We start from the raw sequence: 27379 nt of genomic DNA, 5'->3' as shown, positions 1-27379 counted from the left end.
ATTGATTTCCAAATGAATGCATAAAGATGTATTGTTTCCCTGTCAGCTGGTGGAGGCGGAGCAGGAGAAGAAAGGGGCCCAGCAGCGGGCGGAGAGCCTTCAGCGGGACAAGCAGAGGCTGGAGGGGGAGGTGGAGGAGGCACAGCGACAGTTGCAGCTGGTGAAGGCCAGGCAGGCCAAGCAGGGCGCCGCCAGGGAGGAGGGCAAAGAGGCCAAGGTACAGTGGGAGAAGGGTGACGGTGAATTGTTAGGAGAGGTTTGGATTGGTGGGGCAGTTTGGGGAGGGGGGGTAGGAGGGTTGGGGGGGAGGTATTTCCGTATTGAAAAGATTTGTGTATGGGCATTTTGGCATTTCAAAATAAAACTGAACCTTTTGTTTTACTTTGTTTTGGTATTAAGACACATGTGAAAAATCAACAGCGGCATTGAAAAAAAAAAAATGTGAAGGAATGAATAGTTTCTGAAGAGTATTTTTGTTCATACAATTGATATCTATTGAAATGTAATTTCAATTAAAAAAGAAAAATGTATACATATTGAAAGAGTTTTAGACTTCAGGGTTCGTATTGAAGAAAAATGGAGTAAACAGTTGTTTTTTTAAATGCTAAATAGTTGTAAGTGTTGGAGGGAGATGGTGGTGGTTGTTGGGGGTGTGGGGCTTTAAGACCCTCCCAGCAGCATGCTGTCCTTGCAGTCCCATCCCACCAGGGAAGGGGCCCACCTCAAGTGGACCCTGGATGCATGGCACAAACTCTTCAGCCTTGACAGAAATCAGTGGCTCTGTTTTGTCCAGATGGCGATGTTGGAGGGGGAGCTGGAGGAGAAGGAGATGCAGGTGATGTCGCTGACGTCCCAGCTGCGGCAGGTGGAGGTGGAGCTGGACACGGCACAGCATCAGCTGGTGCTGCAGAGAGAGGCTGCCTCCGCCTTGCAGGCACAGGTGTGGGGGGGGTGTCGGTGTGTGTGTGTGTCTGTGTGTGGGTGTGGGTGTGGGTGTGTGTGTGTGGATGTGTACAGAGGGTGGCTGCAAGCCCATCTTGCAAGTCCAGGTCTGTGTCTGAGTGATTGTTCTTTAAGGATGGTGTGGTTGGGGTTTGTGTGTGTGCATTTGCGTCCAACACTTGCAATAAACCAGCACAACATTTATCTGATAATACATGGATTGTGAGTGTAAAGTAAGTGAATATATTGGACATGTGTGCACTATTTGTGTGTGTGTGTGTGAATAGAATAGGATAGAATGCTATTTATTGTCATAAAAGCTTAAAGTTTATAAGACACATATTAAGGAGAGAAACATTCATGAACAAATTTTGCCAACCTTGGCTGTAATTCTGTTAGAAGGATCAATTCACTAGGCTTGGCATTTGGACGACATATATTGATTAGGAATCTGTGTCTGTATGTATTGTATTTTACACAATTGTCTAAAAGGTGAATTGCATCTTCTAAACTGTTACAGGTATCATACAGTCTTTTCTTTTTCAGTGTAGTTTTATATCTTCCCTGTTCGATTTGTAAGTCATGGGTGCTGATTCGTAACATAGTCAGTGTTTTCCTGTGTTGTCTATTCGCTATATTTTTCAAATATGGTTCAGTTTTATAATTTGTCAAAGCATTTTTGTAAAATTCTAATTCAGATGAACTCTTTTATTTCTGTTTCCAAAATTTTACATATTCAATTACAAGCTTCTTGGATATAGCATACTTTAATCTTTTAACACTAAAAGTGAACTGATTTTTCCAAACATGATCTAATCCAGTGCTAGTTGATACATTTCTTATGAAAGTAACCACTGAACATTTTTGTTGGTTGTGTGTGTGTGTGGGGTGGGGTGTGTTGTGTGTGTGTGTGTGGGGGGGGGGTTGTATAGGTGCAGGTGCTTGTGTGTAAATATCAATTTATGTGTATACATATGAAGGAGATTTTGTGAGTATGAATTTTTTATGATTGCATGGTATCAAATTGGATTAATGACATTGGTTTTTGCCGTTAAGGTAAAGCTGTTTGGTAATGAGGTCTTAGACAAACGCATTAAGTATTGATACGTATAAGTGCTTGAAGCTGTGAGCATATGCATAAATCAACACTTATTCAAGCAATAACATATATATATATATATATATATATATATATATATTCTAAAATCTATACCTTATTATCACCCACAAAAAAACAGTGACCACACCATCAGCACAGCCAGCGTGTGTGATGACAGGTGGAGGAGGCGGAGGCAGAAATTCAGGACAAGGGGGAGATCATCGACACCATCACCGACAAGAAGTCGGAGCTGCTGGAACAGCTCACACTGGTCAAGACACGTCTGGACGCTGCCAACCTCTCCCTCAGCCACAAACACTCCCAGGTAGAGACACTCCCTTGTAGAAACACTCCCTTGTAGAAACACTCCCAGGCAGGAAGACTTCCATGTAAAAACACTTCCAGGTAGGAACACTTCCAGGTAGAAAGATGCCCCTGTAGAAACACTCCCATGTAGAAACACTCCCTTGTAGAAACGCTCTGAAGTACAAACACTGTCAGATAGAAACACTCCTTTGTGGAAACACCCCCATGTTGAAGTACTTCCTGGTAGAAGCCCTCCCAGGTACAATCACTGTGGAGTGATGGCCTAGAGGTAACACCTCCGCCTAGGAAGCGAGAGAATCTGAGCGCACTGGTTCAAATCACGGCTCAGCCGCTGATATCTTCTCCCCCTCCACTAGACCTTGAGTGGTAGTCTGGATGCTAGTCATTTGGATGGGACAATAAACCAAGGTCCTGTGTGCAGCATGCTCTTAACGCACGTAAAAGAACCAACGCCAACAAAAGGGTTGTTCCTTGCAAAATTCTGTAGAAAAATCCACTTTGATAGGAAAAACAAATAAAACTGCAGGCAGGAAAAAATACAAAAAAGTGGGTGCGCTGTAGTGCAGTGACGCGCTCTCCCTGGGGAGAGGAGCCCAAATTTCTTACAGAGAAATCTGTTGTGATAAAAAGAGAAATGCAAATACAAATACAAAAACACCCTCATGTAGAAACACTCTCAGGTGGAAACATTCCTGTGTAGAATCACTCCCAGGTAGAAACGTTCCTTTGTAGAAACACTCCCAGGTAGAAATGTTCCTGTGTAGAAACACTCCCAGGTAGAAACGCCCCCAGGTATAAACACACCTCGATAGAAACACCCCCATGTGTGTGTCTGTGTACATATATATGTATGGATATGCATTCATCTATTCTCTCATTTGAACACATTTTTTATTTCAACAGTATCATCATTTCATCACTATCTTTTTCTTGAAATTTTTTTTTTTTTCAAATAACATTTTTTTGTTAACATTTTACATTGCATACTTTCAAACAAAGCGAAACATATGAATACATATTTCTTAACTGACACACGTCAACATCTTGGTCACAAACTCCCTGTTTGAACAGCTGCAGGTGCTGCAAATGGAGCTGAAGCATGAGAGGGAGCACCGCGGGGCCCTGGAGGATCGAGTGGGTCAGCAGCCAGGTAAAGCTGGGCATGGGGAGATGGCCAACGGGACCAGCGGAGGTCAGTCTGAAACGGTCCTGGAACTGCGACTGCATGAAATGGACACGGACATGGCTCGGCTCAAGTCGGAACTGAGGGTATGTGTGTGTGTGTGTAATTGTTGTGTTCATTTGTTCTTTTGCTTAACGTCTATCCACATTTGTGATTTTAGACGAAAATCCATCATCTCCCCCACCCCACCCATGCCTTAAATCATCACTACTTTCCCTGTTTCTCTCTCCTCAATAAAAAAAAAAAAAATGTGTGTGTGTGTGTGTTTTCGGGTGTTCTTTTTTCTTTGTTTTGTTGTGATGGTTTTACTGTGGAGTTTTTTTTTTTTTTTTTTTTTTTAAAATCCTTGTTGGCGTGTTTTCTGTGTGTGCAAGTGTGTTTTGTCTTTCAGTGTATTCTTTTGTGAGAGAGAGTGTGTGTGTGTGTGTGAGCACAAAAACAACATCGACTGACAGAGATAGAAATGCGTGCGCGCTCACACACACACACACGCATTTCTATCTCTGTCAGTCGATGTTGTTTTTGTGCTTGTTTAAAAAAAAATTTTTTTATAGTTACCCCCCACCCCACCCCCACTTTCTCTCCTTTCTCTGTCTCCTTTTCACTGTTTTTATTCCATCATGTACACATGCACAGAGGAGTGTGCTTGTATTCTAATGTGTACATACACACGGGTTCATATGTATACATGCACAAACACATGCAGGCACAGAATACTTTCATACAAGTATGAAACACACACATACTTACGCTCATATTTTCTCTCTCTCTCTCTCTCTCTCTCTCTCTCTCTCTCTCTCTCTCTCTCTCTCTCATACACACACACAAACACTCACACTCACTCTGTCTTCCTCACTCACTCTCCTACTCTCTCACTGTCTCTCTCACTTTTATTTCTTAATCACACTCTCACTCTCTCTCACACTCACATGCACACTGTTTCATACCACACTTGCTCTCACACAGTCTCTCACACAAACATGCACTCACATAAACATGCACTTGCACATACACATACTGTCTGTTTGTCTGTCTGTCTCTGTGTCTTTCTTTCTGTCTGTCTCTCTGTCTGTCTATCTCTCTGTCTGATCCACACATACTACAAAACCTGACCATCCCAGCTGTTGTCCTGTTCCCTGTGCACCCCCAGAGCACGACAGGCGAGGTGTGCAGCCTTCAGGAGGAGAGGGAGACCCAGCAGCAGGAGCAGGTCAAGGTCAGGGAGGAGCTGGTTCAGGCCCAGGCCCTGTCCTGCCAGCTGAACACAAAGACAGCCTCCCTTCAGCAGGATCTGGAGGTCAGCACAGAAGATGTATTGTTGTGGTTTTTCTTCTTCTTCTTCGTTCGTGGGCTGCAACTCCCACGTTCACTCAAATGTACATGAGTGGGCTTTAACGTGTATGACTGTTTTTACCCCGCATTGTAAGCAGTTATACTCCGTTTTCAGGGGTGTGCATGCTGGGTATGTTCTTGTTTCTATAACCCACGGAACGCTGACATGGATTACAGGATCTTTAGCGTGCATATTTGATCATCTGTGTGCATATACACATGAAGGGGGTTCAGGCACAAGCAAGTCTGCACATATGTTGACCTTGGAGACCGGAAAAATCCCCAGCCTTTACCCACCAGGCGCCTTTATCGAGATTTGAACCCGGGATCCTCAGTTTGAAAGTCCAATGCTTTAATCATTCGGCTATTGCTCCCGTTGTTTTTGAACTGCCTTGTCGTCTGCTTTTTTTTTTTTTAACTCTGGGAATTAAAAAGAAACTTTGAGTGAAAAGATTGAAGCTGTGATCAGTTTTTATTTAATTTTTTTTTTTTAACCCTTGGCTTGAGATAGATGCTAAAGTGGTGATAGCCTTGAGATGGTGTTCCTAGTGGTCGGCGAGGCTCAAAGCGCTATAATTTGATTTGATCCTCTGTACTGTTCCAGTGGTGTTACTTCCTTGCTGCTCTCTGCTGGTGATGGCTGGAAGTATCTAAGATTTATCTGCATTACATGTATGAGATGTAATCATTTTGTTTTAGTTGAATACATATGTGGCCTCTTCCTTTTGTTTGAAACGTTGCTCCATTATTTTTCTAATGCTGCTGGCCATATTTGATATCTCTCAAGACTTGATCAACCCACTGTGTGGAGGTCAGGCATCTGCTCGTTCTGATTTTATCAAAAGCAGCTGTGGTGAAGTTTACATGGATCAGTCTGCACGCTTATGACGCCTCCTTGAAAGGGAAATTTGTGAAGATTTGAAATTTGTGATCTTCTTCTGCTGCGTTCGTGGGCTGCAACTCCCACATTCATTCATATGTACATAAGTGGGCTTTTATGTGTATGACAGTTTTTATGCCGCCATGTAGGCAGCCATACTCTTTCGGGGGTGTGCATGCTGGGTATGTTCTTGTTTCCATAACCCACCGAACGTTGACATGGATTACAGGGTCTTTAATGTGCGTATTTGATCTTCTGCTTGCGTATGCATGTGAAGGGGGTTCAGGCACTAGCAGGTCTGCACATATGTTGACCTGGGAGATAAGAAAAATCTCCACCCTTTACGCACCAGGTGCTGTTACCGAGATTTGAACCTGGGACCCAGAGATTGAAAGTCCAAAGCTTTAACCACTTGGCTATTGCTCCTGTTGACATTTGTGATCAATAAGGCCTGTGTTTTTGACCTAAATGCAGATAATGGGTGAGACTTTATTGACAATATCAACAGGTGTTGATTTATGACATTTTATTGATCTTATCAGTGTGTGATGATTTGTGAGATTCATGTCTGTGCAGAGTTATACATGTCGGTTTTTTTGTTTTGTTTTATTGTTTAAATACTTGTTTTACGCATCAGGTTTTTACATTGTGTAGCACATGTTTTGCATAGAAAGGTGCTTTATGAATTGATATTAATGCCTGTGTTTTGACCTGAGTGGTGATGACTGTTGTGATGTTACTGACGTTATCAGTAAGGCCTGTGGTGTGACTGACCGGTGTGATGTTACTGACGTTATCAGTAAGGCCTGTGGTGTGACTGGTGTGATGTTACTGATGTTATCAGTAAGGCCTGTGGTGTGACTGGTGTGATGTTACTGACGTTATCACTGGTGTGATGTTACTGATGTTATCAGTAAGGCCTGTGGTGTGACTGGTGTGATGTTACTGACGTTATCAGTAAGGCCTGTGGTGTGACTGACCGGTGTGATGTTACTGACGTTATCAGTAAGGCCTGTGGTGTGACTGGTGTGATGTTACTGACGTTATCAGTAAGGCCTGTGGTGTGACTGACTGGTGTGATGTTACTGACGTTATCAGCAAGGCCTGTGGTGTGACTGACCGGTGTGATGTTACTGACATTATCAGTAAGGCCTGTGGTGTGACTGGTGTGATGTTACTGACGTTATCAGCAAGGCATGTAGTGTGACTGGTGTGATGTTACTGGTGTTATCAGCAAGGTCTGTTGTGTAACTGGTGTGATGTTACTGACGTTATCAGTAAGGCCTGTGGTGTAACTGGTGTGATGTTACTGACATTATCAGTAAGGCCTGTGGTTTGTCTGGTGTGATGTTACTGACGTTATCAGTAAGGCCTGTGGTGTGACTGGTGTGATGTTAATGATGTTATCAGTAAGGCCTGTGGTGTAACTGGTGTGATGTTAATGACGTTATCAGTAAGTCCTGTGGTGTGACTGATGTGATGTTACTGATGTTATCAGTAAGGCCTGTGGTGTGACTGATGTGATGTTACTGTCGTTATCAGTAAGGCCTGTGGTGTGACTGATGTGATGTTACTGATGTTATCAGTAAGGCCTGTGGTGTTAACTGGTGTGATGTTAATGACGTTATCAGCAAGACCTGTGGTTTGACTGACTGGTGTGATGTTACTGACGTTATCAGTAAGGCCTGTGGTGTGACTGGTGTGATGTTACTGACGTTATCAGTAAGGCCTGTGGTGTGACTGACTGGTGTGATGTTACTGACGTTATCAGTAAGTTCTGTGGTGTGACTGGTGAGATGTTACTGACGTTATCAGTAAGTCCTGTGGTGTGACTGACTGGTGTGATGTTACTGACGTTATCAGTAAGGCCTGTGGTGTGACTGGTGTGATGTTACTGACGTTATCAGTAAGGCCTGTGGTGTGACTGGTGTGTCCTGACTGGTGTGATGTTACTGACGTTATCAGTAAGGCCTGTGGTGTGACTGGTGTGATGTTACTGACGTTATCAGCAAGGCCAGCTGTGTGCCCTGACTGGAGGCGACATGATGGTGTGTGTGTGTGTGTGTGTGAGACAGACGCTGACCCAGGAGCACGGCAGCCTGAGGGAGGAGCACCAGCAGGCGGAGGAGCACCTGGTGAAGATGGGGTCCCGGCTGCAGGAAGTGCTGCACAAGTTTGAGCTGGAGGCCCGGAGAAAGCATGGTGACTTTGCCACACAGTACGCCCAGCTCACGCCGGACGACGGGCCCAAGGTGATTAGTGTTGTTTGTTGCTCGTCGCACGTCACACGTCGCGCAGGGCACTGCTCTGTTGGCTTAACACAGTGATTTCAGGCAGCTGGCTCACTTAGAACATGGATTTTTTTTTGTGTTTTTTTTTTTTTTGTAAAAAATTAGTTTCATAATTTTTTTTTCAACTCTTGGTTTGTTTGCATACTTACGTTTAAAGGTATGTTTGCGTTTCCCAAGATTTTTTTTTTTTTGTATGTGTATTTTGTGTTTTTATTTTTTTGTTTTGATTTTTATAATGGAAAGGTTCATTTGGTTAAAGACATGTTCTGTATATGGTTTTGGTATTTCTGTGAAGCAGTGATGAACACTGCAGTGGTAGTTAGGAATAGTTCATACCTGTGAAGCAGTGATTAACATTGCATAGTAGGAATAGTTCACTCTGTGAAGCAGTGATTAACATTGCATGGTAGTTAGGAATGGTTCATTCTTTGAAGCAGTGGTTAACATTGTGTGGTAGTTAGGAATTATGAATAGTTCATACCTGTGAAGCAGTGATTAACATTGTGTGGTAGTTAGGAATAGTTCATTCTGTGAAGCAGTGATTAACATTGCATGGTAGTTAGGAATAGTTCATATCTGTGAAGCAGTGATTAACATTGCATGGTAGTTAGGAATAGTTCATTCTGTGAAGTAGTGATTAACATTGCGTGGTAGTTAGGAATAGTTCATTCTGTGAAGCAGTGATTAACATTGCATGGTAGTTAGGAATAGTTCATTCTGTGAAGTAGTGATTAACATTGCATGGTAGTTAGGAATAGTTCATTCTGTGAAGTAGTGATTAACATTGCGTGGTAGTTAGGAATAGTTCATTCTGTGAAGTAGTGATTAACATTGCATGGTAGTTAGAATAGTTCATTCTGTGAAGTAGTGATTAACATTGCATGGTAATCAGGAATAGTTCATATCTGTGAAGCAGTGGTTAACATTGCGTGGTAGTTAGGAATAGTTCATTCTGTGATGCAGTGATTAACATGGTATGATAATAAGGAATAGTTCATTCTGTGAAGCAGCGATTAACACTGCATGTTAGTTAGGAATAAATCTTCTGTTAAGAACATGAAGAAATTCATCTTGATGACACAGCAATAAAATGTCTCTACATGAGTGGGTGGATGGTTGGGTGGATTGGGATCTCCTACACATGCATTGTGTTTGAATGCTTTTTTTTTGTGAGGTTACTCTTGAAAACGCTCATTTATTTTTCTGTTTCATCAGTTATAAAACATTTCTTATCATAAGCAGATTCAAATTGCTTGTTATATTTTGTAGACCAATATGACATGTTTTTTTGTTTTCCTGTGGGAATGATTTGCATGATTTATATAATCAAATTTGATGGATTTGAACATAAAAGTGTGTGTATGTGTGTGCGTGTGCGTATACGTGTGTGTGGGTCCTTGTGTGTGTGTGTGTGTCCTTGTGTGTGTGTGTGTGTGTGTGTGTGTCCTTGTGTGTGTGTGTGTGTGTGTGTGTGTGTGTGTGTGTGTGTGTGTGTCCTTGTGTGTGTGTGTGTGACAGGTCTTGGCAGAGCTTCACACTTTACGACTGCTCACAGGAGAGAAGGACAAAGAAGTCAGCATGTTGAATGACAAGATCAGGTATGACACAACAGATGGTTTTCATCCACAGACACAGAAAGAAAGAGAGAGAGAGAGGAGGGGGGTGGGGGGTGGAGAGTCCGGGGGGTGGGGGGTGGGGGAGAGGGAGAGAGACAATCTGATCCAAAGCAAAGTGAATTAGTCAGAAAATATCATTGTTACATTTTTTTTTTTTTAATAAAGATTTCATAACCAGACTTGTGAGAAATGAAATCACATGTAGATCCTGCCACTAGTGAAGCAGTCTGCTCACTTTGGCTCCTCCTTAACTGATACTTGAAGCTGCTGTATATCGTAAAAGTGGATTTGACTGATTGTTCTTATATCATAAAAATGGATTTGACTGACTGTTCTTACTTTATGTCATGAAAGTAAATTTGACTGATTGTTCTGATGTGGATCTGACTGATTGTTCTTATATTATTTCATAAAAGTGGATTTGACTGATTGTTCTTATGTAGATTTGACTGATTGTTCTTACGTTATACCATAAATGTAGATTTGACTGATTGTTCTTACGTTATACCATAAATGTAGATATGACTGGTTGTTCTAATGTTGATTTGACTGAGTCTTCTTACATTATACCACAAATGTAGATTTGACTGACTGTTCTGATGTAGATTTGACTGATTTTTCTTACGTTATACCATAAATGTAGATTTGACTGATTGGTCTTACGTTATACCATAAATAAAGATTTGACTGATTGTTCTTACACAATATCATAAAAGTAGATTTGACTGATTGTTCTTTTCAGCATGTTTTATTTACATCCTGACTACTGTTGCACTCACTCTTGTGTCGTTTCCAGTCGACAGGACACCCAGGCCCGCCACCTGGAGAACAGGGTGACAGCATTGCTCTCCACTCAAGCCCGCAGCAAGGAAGATGTCGGTCGTCTCACCAGAGAGCTAGTCCACAAGGTAAGGATAAGAGAACAGGGTGGCGTCAGTTGAGATACAGTCAATGAACCTTTTTTTTTCTTGTGTACAGTAGCTAAAAGATTGTTCCCAACAAAATTCTGCTGAAAAACAAACACTTGCAGACAGAAAAAAAAGACACCCCCCACTCCCCCCATCCACCCTCCAAAAAAAGATTGGTGTTGCACTGTGATGACATGCTCTCCCTTGGGAGAGCAGCAAGAGTTTTTGAGAAAAAGTAATACAATACAATACAATACAATACAATACAATACAGTACAGTACAGTACAGTACAATACAATATTCTCCCTTGGGAGAGCAGTTAGGCAAGACAATACAATACAGTACAATACAATACATTACAATACAATACAATTGCTAAAAACTTTCTGTATTTTGTTTCTGTGATAAAAATCGAAAAGTAGAGTGAATGTGTAATAGGGGATTTTGATCCTTTATCATTGTCTTCAAGCTGTGCTTGAATTGTTGAGATGTTTAAAATGATACTAAAAACAACAACAACAACCAAACACAAAACAAAAACAAACAAACAAAAAACAGTGCTGTCTGAGGCAGAATTTTAGTTTAAGAAAGTGTTGATGTCAGAAAGATATTAAAAATCTACACTGTCTAAAGGGCCTGCTTTGTGCCTTAAGTACATGTTCCTCATTTGGCACTGTGAGCTTAACACCATTTGTTTTCTCGTTACATTTTAGTTATCTACAGTGTTTTACAGTGAGAGGCCTCAGATAATGTCCAGTGAAGATACAACCATTATTCCAGCGTTGAGATCAAAAACATTTCAGAACTGCTCGTTTCTTCTGTCTTCTTGTTTCCAGTTGTATCAGGGCAGTATGTGTGTGAATGATAGTGTGCATTGTGTTCAGATTTGCTCTGCAAACAAGATCGCCATTCTTCGTCTTTCATTTTCTCTTCTTCATTGTCATCTTCTTCGCCTTCCTTCCTTCCTTCTTCTGCCTACCTCCTACTCCTTTTTGTACTTCATCTGTTTCTGCTGCTACTGCTGCTACTGCTAGTGTTACCACTACTTTCTCCTTCTTTTTCTTCTGTTGCTATGACTGCCACTGCTACTACTACTACTACTACTTTCTCCTTTTTCTGCTGTTGCTGCCGCTGCTGCTGCTGCTGCTGCTGCTACTACTACTACTACTACTACTACTACTACTTTCTCCTACTACTACTACTGCTGCTGCTGCTACTACTACAACTATGACTACTGCTACTACTACTGCTGCTGCTGCTACTATTGCTGCTGCTGCTACTAATACTATGACTACTGCTACTACTACTGCTGATGCTGCTACTATTGCTGCTGCTGCTCCTCCTCCTCTTCTTCTTTCTCCCCCTCCTGTTTCACAAAACCTTTGAGATGAAGGTGATGTCTGTACCGTGTCCACCAGATGAAAGAGAGCGCTGCCACAGCGGAGGTGAACCAGGTGCTGGTCAAGGAGCAGACAGCCCTGCAGAAGGAGCACCAGAAGCTGCAGCAGAGTGTTGATGAGGAGCGATCCCACAAGGAGAGACACAAGGCGCACATCTCTGACGTCATCAAAAAGGTGGGGCTGTGCTGCCTCTGTCTCTGACCGTGGTGAAGTTTGGGGTTGTTTTTTTTTAGCTGATTTTTTTTCTTCTTTATGATCTGTCATTGAGTGTCATTCAGTGTTGTAATTTGTGTTGTGCTGGGATGTGCTGTATTGGGTTGTGTTGCGGTGTGACATCTTACAAGTGTATTGTGTTTTGTTGTGTAGCATTGCGCTGTGTTGTTTTGTGGGGTGTTGTTACATCATGTTGTGTTGTGTTGTGTTGCATTGTGTGTTGCGTTGTGACGTGTTTAACTGTACTTCTCCGTTAAGATCTGATAGAGTGGGAAAAACATTGTGTCTACATTAATATTTGTATCTGAATCATCCAGGAACAATGATTGTTTGTTTCATCTCTCAACCTCTGTCTTGTCTGACTCAAAACATTGTGTCTACATTATTTTGTATCTGAATCATCCTGGAACAATCATTGTTTGTTTCATCTCTCAACCTCTGTCTTGTCTGACTCAAAACATTGTGTCTACATTATTTTGTATCTGAATCATCCTGGAACAATCAGTTTGTTTCATCCGTCAACCTCTGTCTTGTCTGACTCAAAACATTGTGTCTACATTATTTTGTGTCTGAATCATCCTGGAACAGTCATTGTTTGTTTCATCCGTCAACCTCTGTCTTGTCTGACTCAAAACATTGTGTCTACATTATTTTGTATCTGAATCATCCTGGAACAATCATTGTTTGTTTCATCCATCAACCTCTGTCTTGTCTGACTCAAAACATTGTGTCTACATTATTTTGTATCTGAATCATCCTGGAACAGTCATTGTTTGTTTCATCCGTCAGCCTCTGTCTTGTCTGACTCAAAACATTGTGTCTACATTATTTTGTGTCTGAATCATCCTGGAACAATCATTGTTTGTTTCATCCATCAACCTCTGTCTTGTCTGACTCAAAACATTGTGTCTACATTTTATATCTGAATCATCCTGTAACAATCATCGTTTGTTTCATCCGTCAACCTCTGTCTTGTCTGACTCAAAACATTGTGTCTACATTTTATATCTGAATCATCCTGTAACAATCATCGTTTGTTTCATCCGTCAACCTCTGTCTTGTCTGACTCAAAACATTGTGTCTACATTTTATATCTGAATCATCCTGGAACAATCATTGTTTGTTTCATCCGTCAACCTCTGTCTTGTCTGACTCAAAACATTGTGTCTACATTATTTTGTGTCTGAATCATCCTGGAACAATCATTGTTTGTTTCATCCGTCAACCTCTGTCTTGTCTGACTCAAAACATTGTGTCTACATTATTTTGTGTCTGAATCATCCTGGAACAATCATTGTTTGTTTCATCCATCAACCTCTGTCTTGTCTGACTCAAAACATTGTGTCTACATTATTTTGTATCTGAATCATCCTGGAACAGTCATTGTTTGTTTCATCCGTCAACCTCTGTCTTGTCTGACTCAAAACATTGTGTCTACATTATTTTGTGTCTGAATCATCCTGGAACAATCATTGTTTGTTTCATCCGTCAACCTCTGTCTTGTCTGACTCAAAATATTGTGTCTACATTTTGTATCTTGGAACAATCATTGTTTGTTTCATCCGTCAACCTCTGTCTTGTCTGACTCTCCCGTCCCTCATCTACACCTGTGTCCTCTTCCCTCTCCTCCTCACATCTCTCCTTTCATCCCCTCCCCCTGGTCGTCCCCCAACATCTGTGTCTGTCTTTGACACCAACCATCTATCTTTCTCTCCTCTCTCCAACCTTCTTTGAAACCCTTCTTTGCAGAAAATGGGAGGTGACTTTGCTGTTGTTTGTATGACAGGTGGAAAGGAGTGAACTGACTCAGAAAGAAACTTCACAGATGGTACAGCAGAAAGACAGTCTCATTGCTGAGGTGGAAGCAGAGCTTAGACAGGTAAAAAGATTTGGATTTTGGTACATAAAAACCTGGCCTTGAGATGCACAGTAGTGTCACTAACCTACACAAGGAGATATTTTATGATTTTGACAGCATAGTGGCCCATGTAAGGGAATAATTTCGGTAGCTGGTAAAGGTGACAGTGAAGAATGTTAGCAGCAGATGAGAAAGATAGGGGAGTAAAGATGTGGCAGATGACGGTAAGTAAGGACATGGTTGATGACAAAGAAAAGAGAAGAAATAACTTAGCAGCAGAAAGGAAGACAAGAGAAGAATTGGGTGGAGGTGAAGACTTACCAGAGAGAGGACAAAGAAATGTGGCCAGAGAGTGCTAGCACACCTTTACTTTGTTTGCTGATCTCACACATCTCACGGCTTCAGCAAGAATCCCAACAGTAGAACAAACCATCAAAAAAATGATAGGACTTGAAAGAATTGTACAATTCAAATTTGAAATATAGGCGTGAGATTGAATTCGAACTGTTGCACACGAGAGAGCTGAGCGCCTCAAACTTTGAGCCATCGTAGGTGTAACAGGGTTTTATGGGGACAGCTTTTTCACAGGGATTGAGAGACGACTGCTGACAGTGACAGCTTGCTGAAGAACTCTTCCAGAAAAATCTCATTTCCGCTGTGTGTTGTGTTGGGCAGGTGAAGAGGAGCCTGGGTCAGATGGAGGTGGAGAACGAGCAGCTCAAGTCCAAGGTGGATCATCTGCAGGAGGACATCGGCAGTCTGGGCAACGTCAACGCTGCCCTGGAAAAGAGGCTGGAGATGGAGAGGGCCTCGGTGCGTACTGCATGGGAGGGGTGTGGGGGGCAGGGGGGGTGATTTCCACAGCTGCACCTCTAGTTTTCTCATTCAGTTTGAGTGTGTGAGTGAGAGAGAGAGAGAGAGCGACTGGTGTGTGATTGTGTGCATTTTCTCATGTGTAAATTATAACTTTTTTTTTTTTTGTCAAGCCATCAATTTTCAGTTTCCAGTGAGATTATTGGTTGATTGCCTCAGTGAGTTTCATGTGAGATCATTGATTAATTGCCACAGTCAGTTTCCTGTGAGATTATTAATTGCTTGTTTCCTGTAAGATAATTGCCGCAGTCAAGTTCGTGTGTTATTATATATTTCCTCAGTCTGTTTTTGTGATATTATTAAATGCCTCAAGTGAGATTAGTTGCCTCAGTCAATTTCCTGTGAAGCGTTTGCCTCAGTTTCCTGTGAGATTAATTGCCTAAATCAAATTCCTGTGAGATTGATTTGATTAATCGCCTCATTTAATTTCCTGTGATACGTGGCTTTGCAAAAAAATGTTCCTTCTGCAGATTAGAAACTTAACTGGTGAACGTTTTCATCCGCATAAATATCATTTTATTTAAGTTCTGATTGCTGGGAAAAAACATACAAACAAAAGAAACAAATTTTATGGAAAAAATCCCGACATGATAATGTACTATTGTCTAGCAATTCTCATAATGCTTAACTTATATCAGAGACTGACATTTGGGCAAACAGCAAACTGAGAGTTGTATAAATCAATGGTTTCTCCACTACGATGTGAAGTCATTTACAGTTTAGTCTTTTATGAAGGACTATGACTCTCAAACTAGGAGGCAAGATTTCACTGGCTCATGGTGCTGCATCCTTGGGGGGATAGCTGGCCTTTGGGAACCATTCTGAGGCCAACTGTCCTGAAGCCCTCTTGGCTTAAGAGAGTGGGGATGCAACTTTGGCAAGACACTCAACGATAATCAGATTCTCGTCCAAATGGTTGGGGCAGCAGTTGCCTCCTCTGCTGTCCTGATGCTCTTAGTCAGACATGATTAAGTATCAAACATACATGCATTCCTCAGTGTCACAGAGAAACGAGACAGTGTTATCTCCTGATGGTCTTCATCAGACTGAAACAAGTATACATACATGTTTCACAGCAATATCCGCATTTCTCCCCCTGTACTTTTCCCGTTCATAAGACGGAAAAACTTGTAAATTGCTTAATAACGTTGTGATATATATATACACTGTACATTTCTTCCCCTCCACTCTTTGACTGGCCTTCTTTACGTCTCCTGACAGGGGAAGAAATGTAGAGTATATATTACAATGTTATTTAAACAAATTTACAACTTTCCTGTTTGCGGAACAAAACTGATTGGAAAGATGGAAAGAACACAGAGGAAGAATTGTGGATATTGCCATGCATCAGGCAGTGTCGCAGAGAAACGATACAGTGTTGTCATGGTTGTTGTTGACAACAGCTGGCGGAGGAGAAGACCAACTCCAACAAGCGGCGTGAGGACCTGGCCACAGCCAACCACAGAGTGGAGGACCTCAAGCACGAGCAGACCATGCTGCTCAACAACCTGAGTGCTGAGCGCAAGAACGTGCAGAAGCTGAAGGTGCACAAATTTGACTCTTTTGTTTGTTTATCTCTTTGATTCTCTGTGTGGATTTTTAGCTTTTGGTTAGATTTATTAGTGGTGTGTGTGTGTGTGTGTGTGTGTGTGTGTGTGTGTGTGTGTGTGTGTACCTTTTTTGTGTAATGAATGATATGTGGGTGGTGAATCGTTTTATCTCATTTTTATTATCATGCCTTTGAAATGTTACATACTTGTTTTTACTGTAAGGCACGGTGAGCCTGTTCTTGAAAGCAGGGAACCGTGCTATATAAGCCTCCACATAATTATTATTATTATTGTTGTTATTATTACAGTCTGGGTGGGTGTGTTCTAAAAGCTGCTGCTGCATGCGAGGATGGACGCAAGTGTTGGATGGATGTGCATGTATTCATTTGCTCGATGCAAACCTGTTGATACATTGCGTACGTTAGCACTGGAAATGTATGCACACCTTACACACATTCAAAGCTCACCGTGTTGGTGTTGTCAGTTTTATGTGGGCTGAATGAGACTGGGGTGAACTGGTCATTTTATCGTTACTTTTGATTGATCTTTTAACATCAGTTTGGTTTATCTTTCACTGGTTTTAAGAACTGATGGGTATTGAGCCCTGAAATAACCCCTGTGTGGTCAACTGGGCTATTAGCAACAATGATAATAATAATGATGATGATAATAATAATAATCTTCTTCTCTTCTTCTTTGTTTGTGGGCTGCAACCCACATTCACTTGTATGTACACGAGTGGGCTTTTATGTGTATGACCGTTTTTACCCTGCCATGTACGCAGCCATACTCAGCTTTTTGGGGGTGTGCATGCTGGGTATGTTCTTGTTTCCATGACCCACCAAACGCTGACATGGATTACAGGTTCTGTAACATGCGTATTATTTTGGTCTTCTGCTTGCGTATACACACGAAGGGGGTTCAGGCACTAGCAGGTCTGCACATATGTTGACCTGGAAGATTGGAAAAATCTCCACCCTTTACCCACCAGGTGCTGTTACCGAGATTCGAACCCTGGACCCTCAGATTGAAAGTCCAATGCTTTAACCACTCGGCTATTGCACCTGTCATAATAATAATAGTAATAAATATGATGATGATAGTAATGATGATGATAATGATAATGAAAATAGTAATGATGATGATAATGATGATAGTAATGACGATGATGATAATGATAATGAAAACAGTAAGCAGTCAGTGTGTGTTGTCTCCCTGTACAGGAGGACATCCAGAGTCAGGAGGAGGCGGAGAAGAAGCTGCAGGGTCAGATCCAGTCCCTGATGACGGACGTGGAGACACAGCACGGACAGCTGCTGGCCTGCAGACAGCAGATAGAACAGCTCAAACTGGAGAAGGATGCTTTCTACAAAGGTACAGGCACCATGCTATCAACAGCCTTGTGTTCTCTTCTTTACTGACTGCCAGCTGCTTTTGGTCTGGGTCGTAAAGCGCATCCTTCAAATTAAAAAAGATTCAGTTACCTGGTGAAAAAGGTCTTGCATTCAAAATAGGAGCCGGTATCAAAAGCGAAGAGAATTTTACCTGGCTGGAGGAGAGTGTGCAAATGTTTGTTGGGTGAGTGATGGCAAGGAAAAGACTGAACATACTGTGGAGCTATGTGTGGAAGCCTTAGTCTATCAAGTCAACAGAGCAGGTCTTTCTTTGTGTGACTGTTGCTTGGATACTCCCAAGTATGCAGCCAAGAGGAGTCAGCGGTGTTGAACCACATGAAACAAACACTTGGCTGCAGTGAAGACAAAGCTGACCACTTGCCAAAAAATAAAGACATGAGAGGGTAAAGATTTCAAGAACTCATGTCCTTGAGGCTAGTTTATATAGGTTTAAAAGCGACAGTGTTTCAGGTCCTTTGACTTCCACCAGGGGGCTTTAACCCCAGACTCCACAGGGGGTCGTACCGTTACTTCTCTACTTTTTAATTCATTTCAAATCCCTTGCCTGTAGTGTATTGTATCGTAAAGCATTACACTTTGTCACAGCAGATTTCTGTGTGTGAAATTCAGGCTTAAGTGTGTGTTAAATGAGTGTGCTAAAGTGCAGCATGACCTTTTTTTTCTGCCAGCAAGTGTTTTTGTTTTCCTATCATTTTTCTGCATAACTTTTCCAGGGACAACCTTTTTGCTGCCATGGGTTCTTTCACATGCGCACTGTGAATGCTACACGCAGGGCCTTAGTTTATCATCTCATCCGAATGACTAGCATCCAGACCAGCACTCAGGGTCTAATTGAGGGGGAGAGCATTCTGGTGAGTGTGGGAATCGAACCTGTGTGCTCAGATTCTCTCACTTCCCGGGGGGACATGTTACACTTGGCCACCAATCCACTGCTGGAAGGTGGTTAGGAAGGAGCCCACAGTTTGTATGTGTATGTGTGTGTGTGCATAATACCAGGACGTTTGACTACACATGTATATGTGTGTTTGTGTGCAGACTACCAGGACGTTTGACTACACATGTATATGTGTGTTTGTGTGCACACTACCAGGATGTTTGACTACACATGTATATGTTTGTGTGTGCAGACGACCAGGATGTTTGACTACACATGTATGTGTGTGTGTGTGTGTGCAGACTACCAGGACGTTTGATTATACATGTATATGTGTGTGTGTGTGTGTGTGTGTGTGTGTGAAGACTACCAGGACATTTGACTACACATGTATGTGTGTGTGTGTGTGTGCAGACTACCAGGACATTTGACTATACATGTATGTGTGTGTGTGTGTGTGCAGACTACCAGGACATTTGACTACACATGTGTATGTGCGTGTTTGCAGACTACCAGGGCGCGTATGCACGTCGGTCCGTTTAGTGGACTAACCGCGTTTATCCCCTATACGGGCGGATAGGCGGGAAAAATCGGTATGCACGTCAATCTGGTTAGCCTATCCTATACGGATTTTCGCGTTTAAAGTTATCGCACCTCTGGGGGTCCGATAGCGGGCCTAAACGCGTGTAAATATGGCGGCACTTTTGTTTTTCCAAGCACGACAGCGGCGTCTTCTACGAAGAAACCGGATTTTCCGGGACCGTACTAATCCCTTCGACACGTACGACAACAGAGAAGTGTTTCGTAAGTTCCGATTTCGTCGGCAGCACATCCTGGAACTGATACGTGAGGTGTCAGCTGACATCACTCTCGCGAATCGCGGATTCACCCTCACTCCCCTGCAGCAAGTGCTCGTCACTTTGCGCTACTTGGCCACGTCAACATTTCAAGACGTCTGTGGAGAATTGGTCGGCGTGGACCAGTCGACAGTGAGCCGAACTGTCAGCAGAGTGACTGACGCTATGTTCAGACAAGCCCGGCAACATATCTTCTTTCCTGATCAATCCAGTGCGAACAGAACCAAACGAGCGCTTTACCAGTCTTACGGATTCCCCAACGCGGTGGGGTGCATCGATGGAACACAGGTGCGCATCCAGCGGCCACACGAGCAGGAACATGAATTCGTCAACAGAAAAGGCTACCATTCAATCAACGTTCAGGTAGGACTCTTTGCCCCCCCCTCCCCCCAAACACACTCTGTGTGCGTGTGTGTGTGTGTGTGTGTGTGTGTGTGTGTGTGTGCGTGTGTGTGTGTGTGTGTGTGTTTGTGTGTGTGTGTGTCCACCCGTGTGTGTGTGTGTGTGTGTGTGTGTGTGTGTGTGTGTGCGTGTGTGTGTGCATGTGTGTGTGTGTGTTTGTGTGTGTGTGTGTGTGTGTGTGTGTGTGTATGTGTTTGTGTGTGCGTGTGTGTGTGTGTTTGTGTGTGTGTGTGTGTGTCCACCCGTGTGTGTGCGTGCATGTGTGTGTGTGTGTGTGCGTGTGTGTGTGTGTGTGTGTGTGTGTGTGTGCATGTGTGTGTGTGTGTGTGTGAGTGTGTGTGTGTGTGTGTGTTTGATATTTAGACAGAAAATGTGAGTATGAATTAATTATGGCTGTGGCTGCTGAAAAGGGTCACATGTTCTACTTGCAGCTCTTCAAGTAGTATTCTAATTTCCTCAGCACTGAAGTTAGCTTTTCTGGCCCTTTTTCCGACTTTCTCCGTCATGCTGCAAATTTCAGAAACTTCCACGTGTAGTTGGATTAAACCGAAAGCACACAGCGGAGCCGGTTTGCCCAGTAATCTATAAATATCTCACCTTGCACTTGGCGTTTAGCTATACGTTTCCGTTTAGCGCGTCGTGCATACCAAATCCAGTTAGGGTTTATGCGCGGTTAGGGCCCGTATAGCTAACCGCGTTTAAGCTCTAAACGCGTTTAAGCTAACCGGTTCTGACGTGCATACGCGCCCAGGACATTTGACTACACATGTGTATGTGCGTGTTTGCAGACTACCAGGACATTTGACTACACATGTGTATATGTGTGTGTGCAGACTACCAGGATGTTTGACTACACATGTATAAGTGTGTGTGTGCAGACTACCAGGACGTGTGACTACACATATATATGTGTGTGTGTGTGCAGACTACCAGGACGTGTGACTACACATATATGTGTGTGTGTGTGCAGACTACCAGGACGTGTGACTACACATATATATGTGTGTGTGTGTGCAGACTACCAGGACGTGTGCCGGCAGCTGGGGGAGAAGGACCGCCTGCTGACTGAGCAGCAGCGGCAGAGCGAGCACGATGTGGAGGCGGCCAGGAAGGAGATCGAGCGACTCATCTCCTCCCAGGAGAAGGAGAAAGGGCAGCTGGACCTGGAGCTGGTCAAGGCCCGGTGGGTACAGCAAGGAGGGGAGGGAGGTGGGGGGTTTGGGGTCGGGGGGGACAAGAGTTCATGCATCTGTAGTGTGTGTTTGCATACTATAGATGATGGTGATGAATTTTGTTTAATATCCTGTCACACATACTGGTGATTGTAGACATTTTGTTTAGAGTATTGATTTTTTATATTTGAGTGTTACTATTTAGGACAGGATTGGGGGGGTGGGATGAATGGTGAGTTGGGGGAAACAGGGCAGATGGAGGGTGGAATTTTGAATAGATATTTTAGTGCTATTACAGAAAATTATCTAATGGACTTCATAAAGGAGAAGTTGCTGATTTAACAAGCAAAACAACTGAATGCAAAAAGTCAGAAATGTCAGTGTTTGTGCATACACCTTCATACATATGTAAAATGTAGGAATGAATGCACACACACCCAGAACCAATGCCTCGACCACACCACCCTTCACGGAGAAAGACCCCAGCCACAAACAGCTTGACCTTAAGGGCAGATTGCTAACAATCCATTCAACTCACCACAGCTACACACGCATGCACGCCACATATTGTTTGCACACACGCGCACACATATAAACACACATCCATAAACATTCACATGTACGTGCATAAACACTCATACATACATGCATAGACGTACATGAATATAAATTCATGTACAAGTACGCACCTAACTCCTGCACTTATTTCCACACATTCATGCATAAACTCACATGTATATAATTCAGATAGGAACACGAACACACACACACACACAAACACACACACACACACACACACACACACACTCTCTCTCTCTCTTGCCTGCAAAATATTCACACACACAAAGAAAAAGAGAATGCAATAAACATGGTCATATTATTATTTGTCATATATGTTTATGTTAATTATTTGCTATTGTTAATTGATAGTGCATTACAGGAAGCAAAATAGAATAACATGGATTCTTTGCTGCAGAATACACATAAACTGAGTTATTAATTCTGAATGACATTCAAACTTTTTTGAAGCCATATCACTTAAAAAAAAAAAAAAAATCTTTCTTTCGATTTGACTTTTTGCAAGTGTTTTAACTGGCATGAAACACTGGTATGTGTACTAGCTGCCCATTTTGCAGTGTTATTTGCCTATATGGCCTTTTTGTGTATTTTTTGTTTGGCTTTGAAGTATTGTTGTTTTTTAATCCTTTTTACAATTTTTAATAATATGAGGATGATAAATTAAGTGGAATGACTGGCGTCCTCAGCATGACCTAGTCTTATTTGCCATGAGGAACTAAATGGTAGGGATACTGTATCATGAACTGTGTTTTCTGGGTTTGTCTCTGTGTTTTCTTTTGTAGATGTTACAGTTTTGTGTTGACGTGGTTGAGGATTTGCATTGGTATGGTTTCTTTCTTCTTTGTTTTCTTTCTTTCTTTCTTTCTTTTTTCATCACAGCAGATTCCTCTGTGTGAAATTTGGGCTGCTCTCCCCAGGGAGAGCGCGTCGCTATACTACAGCGCCACCCATTTTTTTTTTTTTTTTTCATGCCTGCAATTTTATTTGTTTTCCTATCGAAGTGGATTTTTCTACAGAATTTTGCAAGGAACAACCCTTTTGTTGCCGTGGGTTCTTTTACGTGCACTAAGTGCATGTTGCACACGGGACCTCGGTTTATCATCTCATCTGAATGACTAGCGTCCAGACCACAACTAAAGGTCTAGTAGAGGGGGAGAAAATATCGGTGGCTGAGCCGTGATTCGAACCAGCTCGCTCAGATTTTCTCGCTTCCAAGGCGGACGTGTTACCTCTAGGCCATCACTCCACTCCTGATATGGCCCTGTGCGGTCGGCTGGACTATAAGCAACAAGAACAATAACAACGGGCATGAAACCAGTATTCTGAAGAAGTGCATGATGATTTCACCACATTTTAAATGGAATGGATTGTTGGTTTAGCTTCTCGTTCTCCCAGCCAGTCTTACTCCATTACTGAATTTATCAAAACAAACAACAACAAAAAAAACCCCAAAAGTGATCTTCTGTTTCTGTTTTTGTTTCCTTTGAACAGAGACGAGGTGACGATGAAGCAGGACTTGCTGCGACAGAAGGAGCTACAGCTGACCAGCTTTGGCCGTACCTTGCAGGACCTGGAGGAGGCCACAAAGTGAGGGCGCTCTGTGTATGGTCATGCAGGCACTGGTGGCGTCGTTTACCCCAGTGAAATACAGCATACTGGAGGTGGTGGAGAGTGGTTTTGGTGTTAACGGCTTGGGCTGTGCTGAAATTTGTGGTGCCTGTCTGTAGCCAGGAATGATGATGATACAGAGCTTTCCAGTTGTGTGTGGAAAGGAATGGTCATGGGGTAGAGATGTGTCAAATGTGGGTGTGTGTATGTGCATGTGTGTTTTGTTGATGTTTTTGTTGATTTTATATTTGCTCACTTAGAGTGATATTAGACGGAAAAAAAGAAAGAAAAAAAAGGTGTGTCTGGTGGGGAGGGGAGGGGGGGAATGTGGGGGGCTTCTGGGAAGGTGGGTTATAATGAGCTGGATATGGGAAATGTGGCCTGAGTGAATATGTTGAGCCTGTGCGTGCTTGCAGTGCGTGCGTGTGTGTGCGTGCATGCTTGCGTGTGTGATGATTTCTTAATGTTTTAATATTTTGCTGTTCCTGATTTTTATCATAAAAGGAAGGAGTACTTCTGTAAGTACTTGCTTATTGAACTGTTTGATAATGAAACAACAAAAAAATTGTATTAAGGTTGGTGATTCAAAAATGTTTTGAGCAGAGTGTTTCAAAAGTACTATTATATATGTCATCATAACATCACAGGTAAGGACATGTTCAGGGCTGATATTTGTTTGTGTGTGTGTGTGAGTGAGTGAGTGTGTGTGTGTGTGTGTGTGTGTGTGTGTGTGTGTGTGTATTCATGGCAGTAATCATTGTTGATAAGTACACACACCTGCATTACACAGTCCCTGAAAGTCGACACACACAGTGACACAGACTGCTTTCAGTGCTGACGATGGCTGACTCATCCTCTTCTGTCACTCCCTGCTTTCAGGGAGAAAAAGGATCTGGAGGTGAAGGTGGAACGACTGCAGTCCTCGGCAGACGAATCTCGCCTGCTGGTGGAGTCGATGCGCCATGAAATCATGACCTTGAAAGACTCCAATGCCCAGCTTCAGGTAGCAGCTAGAACTGAACTGTTTTCCTTGGTTTGTAACAAGCTTAAACCAAAATGCTAGCATTCTTGAAGAATTGTTTGAAGAATTGTTTGTTTCGTGGTGTCCCTTCATGGATGCTGATGGACTTCTTGAAAGAAGTGAACATTTTTAATCAGATTTGAAGGCTTTAAAACTCTGGAAGGTTTTTAAACTTTGAGTGGAAAGCTTGAAACGGTGACTAGTTTTTATTGTATTTTTTTACCCTCGACTTGAAGCAGGTGCTAACTTTCAATAGCCTTGAGATGGCCTTGGTGGTCAGCAAGGCTCTAAGCACTGGAATTTGATTTGATTTGATTCTTGTTTTTACAGACGCAGGAAACTAACCAGTTTCACCAAATGCCATAAAAGATGGGGTATCTCTGTCTAAGCATGACACATTTCACTTGAATGATGTCTTTTAGTGTAATAAGATTGGTGTAAATTTTGGTTTGGCTGAAACATCTGGGAGTTTAGTATTGACACACTTCCTGTTTTTAAGAGGATGTGTTTGATCTGAATAAGTGGAAAGAAGTGTTCAGCACATTTTTGTGAGTAACAAGTTTGTATGTGAGAGAGAAAGAGTGTGTGTGTGCAGATGTGCATGTGAGCATATGGGCTTTGTGTTAAAAATACGTCAAACTGTATTGACTGTTGTTTTTTTTCTGGTACAGTACAACACCGGTAAAAACAACATAGTTTAATCACTGTCACTGTAGCACAATACAGCAAATATTAGTGCAGCACACAACACAGTACAATGCTGCAGAGCAGAAGAACAAACAGAAACTATACAGAACAAGATAACACAGAAACAGTGCGGTACTTTGCAGTGCAGTGCAGTATTTCCCAACAGTCAGAGTTCAGTACAGCATGGACCTTGGAAAGGAGATGAGGCATCATTGCAAGATCACACTCATCCAATTCAGTGCATCAGACTGCCCCCCCCCCCTACCCCCCCCCACCCCGACCCCCACCTCCCTTGGCACCTCGGAACGTTACACAAAGTGCGTGTTGTGCAGGAGAGTCTGGGGAAGAGCCAGGTGAAGGAGGTGACCCTGCAGGACGAACTGCGCAGTGTGAGGGACGCAGGGGACGGTCAAGCCATGGAGCTCCGACACATGATGGAGGGCATGAAGGCACACCACGAGTTTGAGAGGAAAGCCTTGAGAGAGTCACTGCAGCAGGTAACACATTAGTCGGTGAGCCTTGAGAGAGTCCCTACAGCAGGTAACACATTAGTTGGTGGGCCTTGAGAGAATCACTACAGCAGGTAACACATTACTGGGTGGGCCTTGAGAGAGTCACTGCAGCAGGTAACACATTAGTCGGTAGGCCTTGAGAGAGTCACTACAGCACGTGACTCATTACTGGGTGGGCCTTGAGAGAGTGCAGCAGGTAACACATCACTGGGTACGCCTTGAGATAGTCACTGCAGCAGGTAACACATTACTGGGTAGTCTTTGAGAGAGTCACTGCAGCAGGTAACACATTACTGGGTAGGCCTTGAGAGAGTCACTGCAGCAGGTAACACATTAGGTGGTAGGCCTTGAGAGAGTCACTGCAGCAGGTAACACATTACTGGGTAGGCCTTGAGAGAGTCACTGCAGCAGGTAACACATTACTGGATAGGCCTTGAGAGAGTCACTGCAGCAGGTAACACATTACTGGGTAGGCCTTGAGAGGGTCACTGCAGCCGGTAGCACATTACTGGGTAGGCCTTGAGAGAGTCACTGCAGCAGGTAACACATTACTGGGTAGGCCTTGAGAGAGTCACTGCAGCCGGTAGCACATTACTGGGTGGGCCTTGAGAGAGTCACTGCAGCCGGTAACACATTAGTCGGTAGGCCTTGAGAGAGTCACTGCAGCCGGTAACACATTAGTCGGTAGGCCTTGAGAGAGTCACTGCAGCAGGTAACACATTACTGGGTAGGCCTTGAGAGAGTCACTGCAGCAGGTAACACATTACTGACTGGATAGGCCTTGAGAGAGTCACTACAGCAGGTAACACATTACTGGGTAGGCCTTGAGAGAGTCACTGCAGCAGGTAACACATTACTGACTGGATAGGCCTTGAGAGAGTCACTGCAGCCGGTAGCACATTACTGGGTGGGCCTTGAGAGAGTCACTGCAGCAGGTAACACATTACTGGGTACGCCTTGAGAGAGTCACTGCAGCAGGTAACACATTACTGACTGGATAGGCCTTGAGAGAGTCACTACAGCAGGTAACACATTACTGGGTAGGCCTTGAGAGAGTCACTGCAGCAGGTAACACATTACTGGGTAGGCCTTGAGAGAGTCACTGCAGCAGGTAACACATTACTGACTGGATAGGCCTTGAGAGAGTCACTGCAGCAGGTAACACATTACTGGGTACGCCTTGAGAGAGTCACTGCAGCAGGTAACACATTACTGGGTGGGCCTTGAGAGAGTCACTGCAGCAGGTAACACATTACTGGGTAGGCCTTGAGAGAGTCACTGCAGCAGGTAACACATTACTGGGTGGGCCTTGAGAGAGTCACTGCAGCAGGTAACACATTACTGACTGGATAGGCCTTGAGAGAGTCACTGCAGCAGGTAACACATTACTGGGTACGCCTTGAGAGAGTCACTGCAGCAGGTAACACATTACTGGGTACGCCTTGAGAGAGTCACTGCAGCAGGTAACACATTACTGGGTAGGCCTTGAGAGAGTCACTGCAGCAGGTGACTCATTACTGGGTAGGCCTTGAGAGAGTCACTGCAGCAGGTAACACATTACTGGGTGGGCCTTGAGAGAGTCACTGCAGCAGGTAACACATTACTGGGTACGCCTTGAGAGAGTCACTGCAGCAGGTAACACATTACTGGGTACGCCTTGAGAGAGTCACTGCAGCAGGTAACACATTACTGGGTACGCCTTGAGAGAATCACTGCAGCAGGTAACACATTACTGGGTACGCCTTGAGAGAGTCACTACAGCAGGTAACACATTACTGG

General features: G+C 43.2%; 1 protein-coding gene across 1 annotated transcript in view; it reads left to right on the top strand.

Annotated features, from left to right (window-relative positions):
* Positions 1–27379, top strand: part of LOC143296965 (uncharacterized) — a 67816-nt gene that overhangs the window by 24970 nt on the left and 15467 nt on the right. The window contains exons 14-30 of the mRNA XM_076609036.1: positions 47–217; positions 794–940; positions 2220–2366; positions 3440–3637; positions 4702–4848; positions 7839–8015; positions 9573–9652; positions 10467–10578; positions 11998–12153; positions 13979–14071; positions 14726–14863; positions 16327–16467; positions 17697–17847; positions 21039–21204; positions 23264–23359; positions 24260–24383; positions 25421–25585. Of these exons, the coding sequence (XP_076465151.1) occupies positions 47–217; positions 794–940; positions 2220–2366; positions 3440–3637; positions 4702–4848; positions 7839–8015; positions 9573–9652; positions 10467–10578; positions 11998–12153; positions 13979–14071; positions 14726–14863; positions 16327–16467; positions 17697–17847; positions 21039–21204; positions 23264–23359; positions 24260–24383; positions 25421–25585 (2409 nt within the window). The remainder of the gene's footprint in view (positions 1–46; positions 218–793; positions 941–2219; positions 2367–3439; positions 3638–4701; positions 4849–7838; positions 8016–9572; positions 9653–10466; positions 10579–11997; positions 12154–13978; positions 14072–14725; positions 14864–16326; positions 16468–17696; positions 17848–21038; positions 21205–23263; positions 23360–24259; positions 24384–25420; positions 25586–27379) is intronic.

Source organism: Babylonia areolata, chromosome 22 (assembly GCF_041734735.1).
Source record: "Babylonia areolata isolate BAREFJ2019XMU chromosome 22, ASM4173473v1, whole genome shotgun sequence".
NCBI classification, from domain to species: Eukaryota; Metazoa; Mollusca; class Gastropoda; order Neogastropoda; family Buccinidae; genus Babylonia; species Babylonia areolata.
This window is presented reverse-complemented; position numbering and strand designations above follow the sequence as displayed.